The sequence below is a fragment of the Thalia democratica genome, chromosome 5 (genome assembly GCF_965202585.1).
Source record: "Thalia democratica chromosome 5, ktThaDemo2.hap1.1, whole genome shotgun sequence".
Lineage (NCBI taxonomy): Eukaryota > Metazoa > Chordata > Thaliacea > Salpida > Salpidae > Thalia > Thalia democratica.
In genome coordinates, this window is record NC_139169.1 from 49,783,194 (window position 1) to 49,797,869 (window position 14,676).

At 24.6% G+C, this 14,676-nt stretch overlaps 2 protein-coding genes across 3 annotated transcripts in view; both read right to left on the reverse strand.

The window, feature by feature from the left end:
• LOC145835486 (uncharacterized) overlaps window positions 1-13,436 on the reverse strand; it is a 33,542-nt gene extending 20,106 nt beyond the window's left edge. For both annotated transcript variants that reach the window (XM_082943103.1, XM_082943105.1), the window contains exons 1-4: window positions 13,374-13,436; window positions 7,714-7,851; window positions 6,875-7,011; window positions 323-389 (exon numbers count right to left, since the gene is read on the reverse strand). In XM_082943103.1, the coding sequence (XP_082799229.1) occupies window positions 323-389; window positions 6,875-7,011; window positions 7,714-7,851; window positions 13,374-13,401 (370 nt within the window). In that variant the 5' untranslated portion in view covers window positions 13,402-13,436. The remainder of the gene's footprint in view (window positions 1-322; window positions 390-6,874; window positions 7,012-7,713; window positions 7,852-13,373) is intronic.
• On the reverse strand, window positions 13,435-14,233 carry LOC145835487 (histone H3.3A). Its single transcript, XM_082943106.1, has one exon. The coding sequence runs from the start codon at window positions 14,202-14,204 to the stop codon at window positions 13,794-13,796; it is 411 nt and encodes a 136-aa protein (XP_082799232.1). The 5' UTR covers window positions 14,205-14,233; the 3' UTR covers window positions 13,435-13,793.
• Between the last annotated feature and the right edge of the window lie 443 nt (window positions 14,234-14,676).

A 14,676-nucleotide genomic window follows, 5' to 3' on the forward strand; every position in this document is an offset into this window, starting at 1 on the left:
TTGAGCTTAAAAACAACTCGTTCAAAAAATATAAATTTTAGTTTTCTTATAACACGATTTATAAAATATTTTCTTAGTTTAATTTTAATACACATACAGTAGTGCTTATTAACTAATATTCATATAAGTACAACTTTTAAAAAGTTTTTATTGTGTACACATTGACTTTTCTAAATTACGCAACCCGTAAAGACTTTTTAAACAAGTCTGCTCACCGAGTAAAAAAGTTGCCCACCTCTTTTTATGTATTTAGAATATCTACATTTTATATAACATATTTCCATAATCTGTTGTTAATAATACACTTTTATCTTTAACCAACCCTGTAAAACTCGTTGTACAGATTCTAATTCATTTTGATGATTTTCTCTTATACTTTCCACTGCCTCCTAATTTTTTTAATATGTTGTAATAATCTAATTTTAAAAACTTTAAACATAAATGTTAACCTTAAAATTTCAAAAACAATTATGTACTAGTAGTAGAACAATTTTTAATTAAAACTTTCAGGAAGTTTTATATCTATTAAACTATTTACTTACTGTTTGAGAGATCTAGTAATTAGTATTATTACGACAACTCAAAATAATTTATTTTCTGTCAGCTAAAACAGTTAAAATATGTTTTTTTTTATTTACGACTATATAGCTCAGTTTAATATGTTTTAACTTCTAAACTGAAGTTTTTATAAGGGGATAGTGGGGTGAACACTTTTTTTACAATTTGATCTTATTTTATATAGTTTTTACTAAGCTACAGGATGCTTTTTACAGGTTCTAAAAATTCAAAATAGTTTTTGAGATAAAAAGTCAGAGGTAACAATAGGTTCCTTATGGTAGGCGAAAACTAAAACGGCAAATAGCTAGAAATGACTAAAAACATATCTCCTCCTACGTTTTTTGAGATAACTACCTCAAATTTTCAGGAATGTTCCTTGCAATATTTCGAAAATTCTGTTGGAACAAAAATTAAAAAAATTAAAAAATCAAAATTGTATAACAAAAAAAAAAAGATTTTTTTTTTTTTTTTATATAAAACTTTCATCTTTTAATTTTTTTAAAATTCTTTCCGACAGAATTTTCTAAATGTATCAAGGAACACTCTTAAAATTTTGAAGTGGTTATCTCAAAAAACGTAGGAGAAGATATATTTTTTGTGAAATAGTCTTATTTCGCCGTTTTAGTTTGCGCCTCCCGTAAGGAGCCTATTGTTGCCTCCAATTTTGACTGGCTATATCTCAAAAATTATTTGAAACTTTTAAAATGTGTAAAAGGCATCTTGTAGCTTAGTAAAAACTATATAAAATAAGATCTATATTGTGAAAAAAGTGTTTTTAACCCCCTATGCCCTTAATAGTTAAGACCGTAGGGGAGAAAATGATTATTTTTTACAATTCTGTTTTAATTTGCAGATATTATAACAAAATACTAGTTATTTTTTACTACTTTTTAAAACTTTAAAATATAAAATAACTTTCGAGAAACAGCGAAAAGAAATTGAAAAGTGCATAAGTATGTACCTTATAGAAGGAGCATAGGGATGAAAAGTAACTTTAAATAAAAATATAATGTCTCCTACTGTTTTTACGGTCAACTTCAAGCTTTCTCAGACTATTTTTTATTGAAAAATAATAAATGAATTTGAAGAACTTTGTTTTATCTTTAGTTTTATCTAAGTTAATAAATGCTTAATTTTTTTATATTTTTTAGATACGATTTCAATAATTCATGCCAGCAGTTAATGTAAATCCGAGGTCTTTGCAATAAAAAACCTTATAGATATATGTTTTTTTTTTTTTTCTGAGAATATTTTCATAAAAAAAAATTCATTTTATAAATTTGTACCCGAAAAGCAATTTTTTTTTAAGTTTTAAGCAATCTTTATAAACTTGTACCCTTACAAAGTTTAATTTATAATTTAAGGTTATAGGAAATCAAGGCATTAATCTTACAAACATTCATCTTCTCTATTGTATTAAATCTTAATGTTATAAAACTTAAATCAACTTTTGAGATAAAGTTTATTTTGTGAAGAGTTTTATATACAAAAGTATAAACCGCAATTTTTTTAATTTAAATTATTTAAGAAATTTGAGATGTCAACAAGCATATCTTTTTTAAAGCTAGAGACCTAATTAAGTAATAGCAAATTTAAATAGTATTCTTTCTTTATTACACTAACACATGTTTCTGTGTGTTAACAAGTTAACACACTTCAACGTAGCTCTGTAAAAAATAAATTTACTTTAAGGAAAGAATAGAAGCTAAAGTAGATTTATATATATGTGTTTATTAAAAATAAGAATAAATACTATAGATTATTTTAGATTAAGGATTAACAATAGATACAATATATAATGTCAAATCCGACTGTTACAAAACTATAAAATATTTGTAATTATTTAGTATAAATTATGATAAAGTAAAGTAAAATACAAAATAGAAAACAAATCATAGTATAGAGCACTCACATTAAAGTTCAAGAAATACTGATTCATGATATTAGAGTCGTTAAACATTCCAAAAATTTCAAAAAACTATACAATACTGACGTCACAACATTACGCTTTAATACATTAATATTTAAAGAAAGTCATTTATCTTGCATTGGAAACAATATAATTTATTATTTATGTTTGAAAAAAAGCAGTAAGGCACTTTAATTTATAAAAAAGTTTACGATTATTAGTCTAGAAATAGAAATAATCTAATAAGAAACATGAAAACTTAAAAAAATACATTTTTTTTTCAATTATAAAAAATATACTACACAAGAAAAAATATAGAGGTTAAGTTTGGTATACATAAAACCTATTACCAAAAATATTTTATTATTCAAATTAGTCTTACTGAAATAAGTAATCTATGTGAAAGTTGTAAAATGTTTTTTTTTTATATTACATGATTATTTTAACTTCAAATCTAAATAACTATAAATTCAATTATTATTTATGACACAAAAACTTACTCAAGGTTGAAGTTCTTCGATTTATTAACTCAAAAATGAAAGAAAAAAGTTAAAGCAGTACAGGGTTCGTGCGCGAAACTTTTATCATTTAGCCTGACTGAGACCAATTTAGCCTGACATTTTTTCAAAGTAAGGTCAATCGCTTTTAGAAGTCATTTTAGGTATTGGGGGGTCTTGATTAGTTCTATTGTAGTCTCCGACTTCAACCAGCTTTATCTCAAAAATATTTTGAGCTTTAAAAATCTGCAAAAAGTAACTCATAGCTTAGTTACAACTCAATAAAAAAAGACTAAATTGTGAAAAAGCTGATTGATAAAAATGAAACATAATTATTAATCCTAAACTCAAAAAAAATATAGTGATTGTTGATGTAATATCATATTTAAAAAGCTTATACTTAAATTTAAAAAAATCCTTTAATATTTTGTTTCTGTATAGAAAAAAGAATTGTACCTGAAGTTTATACTCCCACAAAACTTAGTACTTATATCTTAAATCTAAGTTTTAGTGTTGTGAATATCTCTAATAACTTTAAACAAACAGTAAAATATATGAATAAACTGCTAAGAGTTTTAATCTAAAAAGTATTTAGTATAAAGCCTTTAAATTGGAAATTAAAACAGTTCAACCAACTAAGCTCTGAAAAACATAGCTGATGTAAACAAATTCAAACAAACAGCTAAGTTGTTGAACTAAACTGTAATGTTTAAACTGTACTTTTTTTGACGTATATAATCCACTCAAAACAAAATAATGAAGAATATTAACTTTTTTTTAGATATTCAACAAAAGGTTTTAAGCATTTATTTTTACAAATACTGACTGATTTTGTCTTTAATAACTAAGTCTTTATTTAGAAATAAATTCACATTTCAATTTGATCTTAAAAAAGCCTTCTCAATTTTTTTTTAATCAAAAATTTTCAAGCATTTGAACTGAGAAAAACTGAGGTTCTCAAATTTTTCAATAAAAAACTGATTTAGCCTGACGTTTTTCAACTTTTTTCAAAAAAAACTGATTTAGCCTGACTTAGCCTGACGCGCACGAACCCTGGCAGTATCATTTAACTTTTTTAATTTAATAAAATTTATCGTAGGCTTAGTTTTACTTTAGTGGATTATATTTAACATAGATAACATTCTTTTGAAATTAAAAACTAAAAATTATATACTTTACAAAATATCATTAAGTCTGAAAATTATAATAAATAGTAAGACATTAACAAAGCTACTAGTTGTATTTTACATTATTTAAAACTCAAAGTAATTTTTAAGATATAAGTGATAAAACTTAGTTACACTACAATTCAAACACTGAAAATTTTAATTACGACATCCAAATTCAAAATACATAATAAGTAATCTATCATAAATAAAAATAAAAAACAACAAACAACAAACATTAATTACTGAATTAATAAATTAATCAATAGTTTAAGGTAATTAAAGCTATAGAGACTTGGGGTAATGTATATATTTATAAAGTGTTTATAATGGTTAAATCTGAATTATAAAATAAGCAAATTTAGATAAACTTAAAATAACATATTAATGTTAATGTATTAGAGCATAATATTGTGACACAGTTATTAGAAAAAAGTTTGAGTTTTTTAGAATGTGTAACGACGATTCAATCTTATGAATCAGTATTTCTTGAACTTTCATGTGAGTGCTTTATACTATAATTTGTTATTTTATTTTGTAATTTACTTTACTTTATCATTTGTAGACTTAATATATACAAATATTAAGTAGTTCTGTAACAGTCGGATTTAACATTATATATTGTATCTATTATTAACCATTAATCTACAATAACCTATAGTATTTATTCTTGTTTTGAAAAAACACACATATATATATATATATACCTACTTTAGCTTCTATTCTTTCCTTGCAGTTTTTATTTTTTACAAAGCTCCGTCGAAACATCCTCTACAGAAACATGTGTAAGTGTAATAATGAAAGAGCACTGTTTAAATTTGTTATCATTTATTATTTCATTAAACTTGTTTCGCTAGGATCTTTATTAGCAAACGTTTAAATTTATATTTTTAATAGATTTAACTTAACATTTTTTAACTTTTATAGTTTATTTAACTACTTTCTTAGTTATTTTTTTCGTTTTTTTTTTAATTTATTTAAATAAAAACAATTAACTTTAAATTTTGTTAGAGACCTCAAACATTCAGGAAGCTTTTAAATTAACTTAAATTTTCGAATTTTTTAACTTCGTGAATGATTTAAAATACAAATGTTATTATAAAAAACACGAATAAAAAAGTGGCTTGTCTTTTTTTTATTTAATTATATGAATTTTATGGTAGAAAAATTGTAAAATAGCATTTGAAATTTTAAAAACATTAATTAAAAATTGAAGTAGAGGGATTTGAGCTTTGTTTAACAAAATAAAAATCTTAAGTTAGTTTTATTGGCTCCTCCAAAGTGTAGCTCTCTATAGATTTAGCTGTTACCTTTTACCAATGAAATAAAGATCTGAATGCTTAAATAAAACTCAACAAATAAAGATCAATAAAATAGAAGGTCCTAAGCTTTAAATAAGGGTAAATCTTAGTTTTTGTAAAAAAAAACTAGGACTCCATTTTTCTCTTATTTCTTTTTCATTTTTACTATCACTGTTACTCCTAACCCTTACCCTCGATCGGTAACTTTTTTTCTTCATTTTTGTTTTTTTATTAATTTAATTTTTCTTGTTTTTATTTTTATTTAATATTTTTTTTTTTACTTTTGTGCAAAAATGACATTTCGTGCAAAAAGGACTATTCGTGCAAAAGCGTCTTCGAGCAAAAGTGACCCTTCGTGCAAATATGTCTTCGTGCAAAAATTTTCCTTCGTGCAAAAGTGCCCTTCCTTCGTGCATATTTGACCCGGCCCCGAAAAATATATATTATCAACAATTGGTTGAGCATCATATCACTTACGATAAAAACACACAAAAGTTAGAAATGACAACAAATCATAAAACAAAATTTTAAAAACTTAAAAGATGAAAATAAATTTTAAACTTAAAATAAACAAACTTAAATGTACATCGAAAATAGCTTGTTGTTTTATCTTATAAACATTTTTTCAATAATGCTACCTAAAAAAGTTAGAATTACTAACTTAAATTAACTCAAATATAATATAAATAAAATAAAATAAATAAAGGTCCGCATATAAAAATAAACATGTATTGTGAATTTAATACCGCGCAACCTCAAAAAAACAGGCTATTTAGAAAAAATTGCAAAGTATTATAAATACTGATTGCATAAGTATTTTTCCACGTTAGAGAAAAGATCTTAACATAAGTATATATAAACTAAAAATTTATAATTTATACTACAGGAAATTAAAATCAACAAAAAAAAAGTATCTTGTTTGCCAGCCAATATCGTGAGAGAAAAATTTAGATTACCAATTGATTAATGATTCACTTATAAAAATTATAATTTTACTATTTAGCTTTATATCATTAAATCGTACATTAACAACTAGACTTAGGACAAACTAGCAAAAAAAAAACTATAGCTAAAATGTGATATAAAAAATATATAAGGTTTTTATACAAGACGAAAATATTCCTAAAATTTATGCTCACATCAAAAATACTATACAATACTACTATAATAAAATTCATTATCTCATTTTTGTCAGACTTAATATCTTCAAAATTGAATAAGTTTTTACTTTCTAAAAAAGTATAGTAAGCCTATACAGATAATCACACTGTATCTAGAGATATAAAAGTTGTAAAATTATAACATAAGAATACGTAGTCACTTAAAACATGAATGTAAGTTCCTTAACAAACGAATGGCAAAACAAACAATAAATAGTTGGACATAAATAAACTTACTACATCTGATCTAAATTACTAAAACTAATATTAAAAAAAAATAAACCTTTTTAGTACTTTCAGAAACAGAAGCAACGATTTTGAAGTCTTCCATATCCTCAGTGAGTTTTTGTATTCTTGACTCATACTCAGCTATTTTCAAGTTAGCTTGATCAAGCTTTGTTGACTGAACTTTTAACAAGTCTGTTTAAATTTTGTTACTTAATATTAATTTCTAAATCAGATAGTAATAAACAACTTATACAGTTTCAGTTTTAAAGGTTTATTGAGAAGCTTACTAGAAAAATTTTCTATACTCCTACTTTTGAAAAAAAATATCTTACCCAGCTTAGAGTTTTAATATTGTTTTAAGAGTCTTTTATTTTTAAAAGTTATGGATTACTACAACTATATAAAGAAAATAAAAGTTGTAAAATTTAAGTTGCATTCTTATTGTTTTCTAGATTTTTTTTAAGTTAAAGATATAATAACTACTAGATTATTTTTTCTCCTTTCCTTACCAACTTTTACAAGCTTTGAAACCTTAATAAGAGGTAATCTTAGTTAAACTTTATTAGAAAATTCCATTTAAGTATTTAAAAATATACATTATATATAACAGAGATTACTATTTTTGTTTCGAACATGATGCTTTATGTTTCCTCAGAATAAATTTAGATACATACAGTGACGATTTATTATTATCTTTACTTTATTATAAAACTAATTTAAACTTTAATATCATTAATTTAAAAACTTCTTTTGGTATTTCTGATTTTTAATACTCTTCTTCTTTTAAAATACCTGATTATAAATATATAAAACAGGGATTTAAAATGTACTAAAGTATCTTGTATCAATATCTTATAAAAATTTAAATAAGGATAACTACAACCAATCACTAACTTTCTTTTGCGTAAAACATATCTTTGAACTTTGATTTTTTTAAAGAAAAATCTTCCTCCATGGTAATTTTTTCGCTTTGTATAATTTCCATATTAGTTTTAAGTCCCTTAAGTTCCGCTTTCAAACTCTCAACAGTCTCTATAAATAGTTATAAATATGTCACTATACTTTTTTTTATGTTTCAATGCAACCTACGAATACGAATTTGGTACAAAAAATTAATATATATTATATTACATCTACAACCTTTACATACAGAGCCTATACAAAATACAATGTTATATTTTTTTTTTACTCATTGTTTAAGTAGTATTAAAAAAAATATTTGTATGTAGTATAAGCATACATATTTTACTTATTAAAAAATTATAAAAAAAGGTAGTTTTGAAAAAAAATTATTCTGCTTAATGATATACTTTGGTGTAAAATTCACTTCATTTTTTCTATATTTCTAATGCAATGTCAAAGTATCAAAAAATTATTCTTAATTATATTCTTAAGTAAAACCAAAAATGATACATATAATTTTTAATATGTAAATTTGTAGCTACATTGAAATCATTACAACATCTGATTTTTCATCTAAAAACTTTGACATGTTTATATTTAAAAACTTACTTAATATTGAAGCAAAAATTTTTTGAAGTTTTATTCATCTTAGTGTCACTTACTACAGATATATAAAAATAAACTTCAAAGGCTTACACAAAAAAATATTTTAGTACTTTGTTGAGAAACATAATAGTATTGAAGTAAATCGATTATCGAATGTTTTGAATCTAAATCTCTTAATTTAAATTATGATAAAAAATTAAGTTGAAATGAAGGTTACATGACAATTCAAATTCGGTCAATTCAAGTTCTGACAATTCTCATTCATAAAAAAATATTTAAGAGGTTATATCTCAAAAAGTAACAAGTTTTTAAAAAGTAAAAAATACGTATGTTGGTCTTATAAATATCTACAAGCCATTTTTTCTTTTTTGCAAACTTTAAAATACTTTTTAAGATATATAAAATTTATTTATAGTTACTATATTTTAAATATTGTTTTGGCGTTTCTTAAAAACTATTTTAAGTTTTTCAAAAAAGAAAAAAAGACTTGTAGGTACTAATAAGACTTAATTATATGTTCTTTACTATTTGGAATTTGAACTGCCCGAATTTGAATTGTCGTGCACCTAGCATACATATAAAATAATTGTAATCTATAAAGCATTATATGACTTATATATTTAACAATTATTAGCTGTTAATAATATTTGCTAATTAAAGATCCGAACGTAATAATTTGTAGGAATATATCACCAACAATAAGAAAAGCACTCAATTTATTGTAAACTAAAGACTTCTCTATGTATAATCAATAACACAGTTCTATTGAGTTTTATAAGGACATAAGTACTTCAAAGAATAGAAGATCAATAATAGAAAATAAATATGTTCTTGATTAACATAAACGTACACAAACTACACCTTATGTGCCTATCAATAAAAATATATAAAAAATATAGATTTGAACAAACAAAACATAAAATTTTAATACCAAGTATAATACTATAATGAAAAAATATAAGTTTTTTAAAACTATAAATATAAAACTTTTTTTTTATAAACCTTTTAGGAATAGTACTATCAAGTTAACAAAACAGTAAACAGTAAAAAGTTTATGAAGTAAGTTATTTTGTTTTATTTTTATATTATTATGATTTCCTTGTTAACTACTCCTAATTTAAATCTTATTAAGTTTTTTAAGTAGTTATGTTAAAATCTAATCCAAAGTTTTATTATTTGTTAGTAAATTTAATTAATTTATTTTTTAGAATTAATATTATATATTATAATCTGTATAGTTTAAATTAAACGTTATATGTGAATTATATTTGTTTACTTATAAATACAGTTTGCATATTTCATGAGTAGGCAGCCTCCTGGCGGTATAGGAATAAAGTGTTCTGCAAGCAGCACTTATTATAAATTATTCAAGAAGACTATAAAAATAATACATTTTAAATTCATTGTGATAAAATGTCAACAAAATAAAACACTAGTTGTTCTTAATTGTTAAGAAAGATCCTTATTGATAGTTTGTATCTTAAAAATGTTGTTTTAAAAAGAATGATTTCAGTTGATAAGACATCATGGTAGCAGAATTTACATTTTCAGTATGTTGACTCCTGATATATAATTATAACTATAGAAGAAACATATTTAACCCTTACTCTTGATCTTTTGTTGATTTAAATACTTATGTTTACAGAACTTTGTAGAACTCGGTTACTAATTCAATAAAATCAGTACTTATCAGTATGCATTACTTAAACAGGTATGTCAAACAAACAACAAACTTTAAAGTCTAGATGAGTATAACATAAGCTAATCAGCTATCACTTTTCTTATTAATTTGTTACTTTTTTTTAACTACCTTAAAAATATAAGATAGTTTTTAGCAACAAATATAAAACCATGAAAATCTTGTGCAAAAGTTTACAATACTTAATAAATTTTGTAAACATTGATATTGTAACATTTCACAACAAAAAGCCAGTCATTTATATGTTTAGTGTTTATAGGGAATGAAAGGGTACATGCTTTTTACCAACATTAACATTTCACTTTAAATGTAAGCTTAAGAGTATGAATTACAGAAGTTAGTTGTTATAAAATACAAAAACTTTGAATTGAATTTTGAGACTTATTCATTTTCAATAAGTTTCCCACATGGCCTGCAATTTCTTTAAGGTTGATTTTTTTATAATTCATAATATCTTTTAAAATCTCATCTTTTTTGAGGTAGAAATATCAAACTTAAGAAAAATATTATTTGCAATACACTCTGAAATATTTTTGAAGATATTTTATAAAAGTAGAAAAAAAAAAGTGTTTTTTTAACTAATGAAAAAAAGTTTAAAAAAAATAATATTCTACCATCAAACTTTTTTTAATTTAGATTTAGGTAAAATTTTAAAGAAAAAGACTCTTTTATTTTCTTAGCTTGGGCCTTCCATACCTGAGAATTTAACCCTTAATTTTGATAGCTTATATCTCATAACTAGATAGCTAGTTTAGATTGGTAATTAGTAGTAGAGTTATTTAAGTCCGAAATCACACTAAACAAAAAGTTAAGCTGTTAATGTTGAAGTACAACAACTTTATTTAAATCTCATGAAGTAGCTACTTTCATTCTATTAATGATTTGAAATATTAGTGAAAAGCAAAAACTAAGTATTTGTACTATATGAAAGTTTTAAAAAATATCAAATTTTTAAACTACTTTGTTACTTTTGTTTTTACAACTTTATGTTAACATTAAATGCATAATTTAAAAAAAAACTTCCTTAGACATACTTTATGTTAAAGGCAATGGAGGTAGTTAATTGACGGTTTTTGGAAATTAATACTTCCTTTTATATATAGGCTTATTATAATACATGTTAAGAATATTTCATTGTTTTTTTTAAGCACCATTTATCAAGTTCCTTGTACTTAAATAAGATTTATTATTCAAGAATTGTAAAGTTTAAAAAACAACTAAAACTATACTTTATGTAATATTTCTAAAACATAAGAAACTAAACTGTATAGTAGAATACTTATACTAAAACAATTCAAAAATTATATCAATTACCTTTAGTAGATAATTATCTGTGAAACTTTGAATAATATTTGAAGTCTTAAGCCTTAATTTAAGTAACTAATATTTATATGTTTGCGTGCTAAACCACATCTCTACTTAGAGCTTAGCTGTGTCAACTGTTTTATTCACTAATTTCAAAAAGAATATTTTACTTTACATTTTTGTTGCATAACTTCTTAGATTAAGCTTTTATTACAAAATTCGCCACATTTACCACTATAATTTGCGGACTCATTTTTTCTTGTGTTTTTAATATTCGGAGGTCTTAACTTTATAGTGCAAATGAACGAAATATTTTATACTGTTTAGAATTAGCTAATCACCGAAGTTGTGACAATGTAAATTTTACAGAACCTTCATAAAACTTAATTAAAATTACCTTCAAATGTTAAATCATATAATTGGTTACATGGCAATTGAATTTCTGACACTTAAAATATTTACAAAACCTTGACTTTACTTAAATGGACAAATTTAATAAAAAAAAATTATTTGAAAGAATCTGATTTAGGTCTAATTAATAAGTTTGTGATGATAAATAAAAATTATTTATCAGTAAAGAAGATTGTTAATTATGTAGGACAATGGTTTGTTAAAATTTGAAATGTCAGTAATTGAAAATTTGTGCACCAATAAGTTTATTTGTTAACTTACTAGGAGTTTCTCAAAGTGAACAGTACCGCACCTTTATGAGGATTTTGTTATGTGCCGTTAAAAAATGTGTTTTGTACCATAAAAAGGTGATTTTTTTATTAATTTCTGCCAATGCGTCGTTTATGTATGAGTTTGGGAAACCATAGTATAGACTGACATTTCCAGAAGCCTTGATGATCTTATAATCAAATAATAGGATAGCATATTAGTTTAGTTGTAATAGAGTAGCATGAATATTATTATAATATTATTATAATACCTTTTAGAATATTTTTAAGAAGCTAAAATTATTTTGTTAGGCAGGACTCCTTAAAAAGTATGATAAAAAATTAAACCATCATTGTAAACTCTAAAGAATGTTTCACATTCCACTTTTGAAAAGTGTTACCTCACTTAATATTTATTTAACTTGAACTAAAACATTTTTTGATGTTTGAAGTAGACCTTTAAGTAGTAAAAAAAAGCAGAAACTATAGCATATTAGAAAGCTACTACTGGAATAGGATAAATTTTTTTTGCAATAGGATTTTTATGATTGAAAATTTCAACTAAGCATTTGTTTAAACCAGGGTTTCCCAAAGTGGGCCAAGTGGCCCCCTAGGGGGCCATGACAGATACTCAGGGGGCCATGAGCAGCAAAGCGGGAAGAGGGGGGGCCATGAGCAGTAAAGGAGCCACAGGGGGGCCATGGCCATGAGGCTATAACTTGAAACTTACACTAGATGTTCTGGAGTTGCAGTTGAAGAGCAAAAAAAAAGCTCATATGTGTATTTTTTTGTAGTTTTTGAGTAATCTATATGTTGAAGGGGGCCATTACTTTTTCAAACTCTTTAAAGGGGGCCATTAGTAAAAAAGTTTGGGAAACCCTGGTTTAAACTAACCTAAAAATTTGACAAAAATTGCTTTAATTTTAAATAGGTTTTAAATACAAAAACCAAAATTGTACTTAACAAGAAATTCATTACTTGATACCACTAAATAAACTGATTTTTAAATTGCTACTAGATTTTAATTAATAAAACTTGACATTTTGCCAATACCCCTAAAAAACTGTTTAGGTCTGCCACATATGACTTTAAATAGTCTAATAAATTAATTTTCATATTTTATTAGTGATTTCAGTTATCTTTGAAATTTTTACATATTGCTAAATAAAAATTTAGAAAATGTGCAAGAAATTTCATGTGTATAGCAATAAAAAATTCAGATTTTATTTTTTTACATAATTTAGTTATTTTATCGAATTTTTAACTTAAATAGTACTTTGTTTTGAGCTTATATGGTATGACAATTAGACTTGGAGTTGAAGTAACTTTTTTAAATTTTTAATATGTGATTAAGAATTATTTAAGGCATTCATAACACTAACCTGCGCTGTTAGCTGCAGGAGAGTACATGGCTGTTTTCAATTAACTTTAGATAATCCGTACCTAAGTAAATAAAAACACATTTAATTTGAGTGAACACATTTAATATGAACGAAAAACTAAACAAACATACAAAACAATTACACTCATAAGGTAACAGATTTTATCTTAGTCAATGAAAATTGCTATTAACAAAACTAGAAGAACATTAAAGTATTTCAATTTACATCTTATTTAAAATGTTAATAATATATTTTCAAAATAGAATTCAACTGCAATCAAATATATTTAATTCTAATGAAAAACCACCATAACTACACTGGTCATATTTAGAATGCTAGAAGAAAGTCTATAAGATGTAAAAATCAAAAATAGTCAGATCCACTGCTTATGTACATTTGCTACATGCATTTGGCAACTGCTTAAGCACGTTCTCCTCTAATACGGCGGGCAAGTTGTATATCCTTGGGCATAATAGTCACTCTCTTAGCATGAATTGCACACAAGTTGGTATCTTCAAAAAGACCAACAAGATAAGCTTCACTTGCTTCTTGTAGAGCCCCAATGGCTGCACTCTGGAAGCGGAGATCTGTTTTGAAGTCTTGGGCAATTTCCCTAACTAAACGCTGAAAAGGAAGCTTGCGAATCAGCAATTCAGTAGATTTTTGATAACGACGAATCTCACGAAGAGCAACAGTACCAGGGCGATAGCGATGAGGCTTCTTAACTCCACCAGTTGAGGGTGCACTCTTTCTGGCTGCCTTAGTTGCCAGCTGCTTGCGAGGAGCTTTTCCTCCAGTTGATTTTCTTGCTGTCTGCTTGGTACGAGCCATGGTTACTACTATTTTTTATTTACCTTGAGTAAACTGAAAAAGGAAGAATTGTTAATTGACTATCATCTATAATTTTTATTTATATAACATTTATTAATTTAACAAAAGTATTGATAGAAAAAGTAAAAATGCTGGGGCCTTTAAAAAGTTTTTTTTGAACAGTAAAAAATACTTTAAAAGCTGGTATTATTATTTTAAAGACTTGTCAATACTACTTGTAAAATCAAGGAACGAGTATTTGTTATTAATTTACAGTATTATTAATTTATTTTTATTTTTTGCTTACATGGTTTGATTATATTTGGAGTTTATTTATTTAACTTAAAATTGTTTTTAGAATACTTAAGTGATAATCAGTATTTTAAATGTTCACTAACATTGGCAAACTGATATGTACAATACAGGGTTTCCACTAATTTGTTTATAAATCAGGGTTAGTTTTTTTAATTTAAGTTAAAACACTTAAAGACCA

Coding starts and splice junctions, on each gene's coding strand:
- LOC145835487 (XM_082943106.1), bottom strand. CDS start 14,204: ATGGCTCGTACCAAGCAGACAGCAAGAAAATCAACTGGAGGAAAAGCT.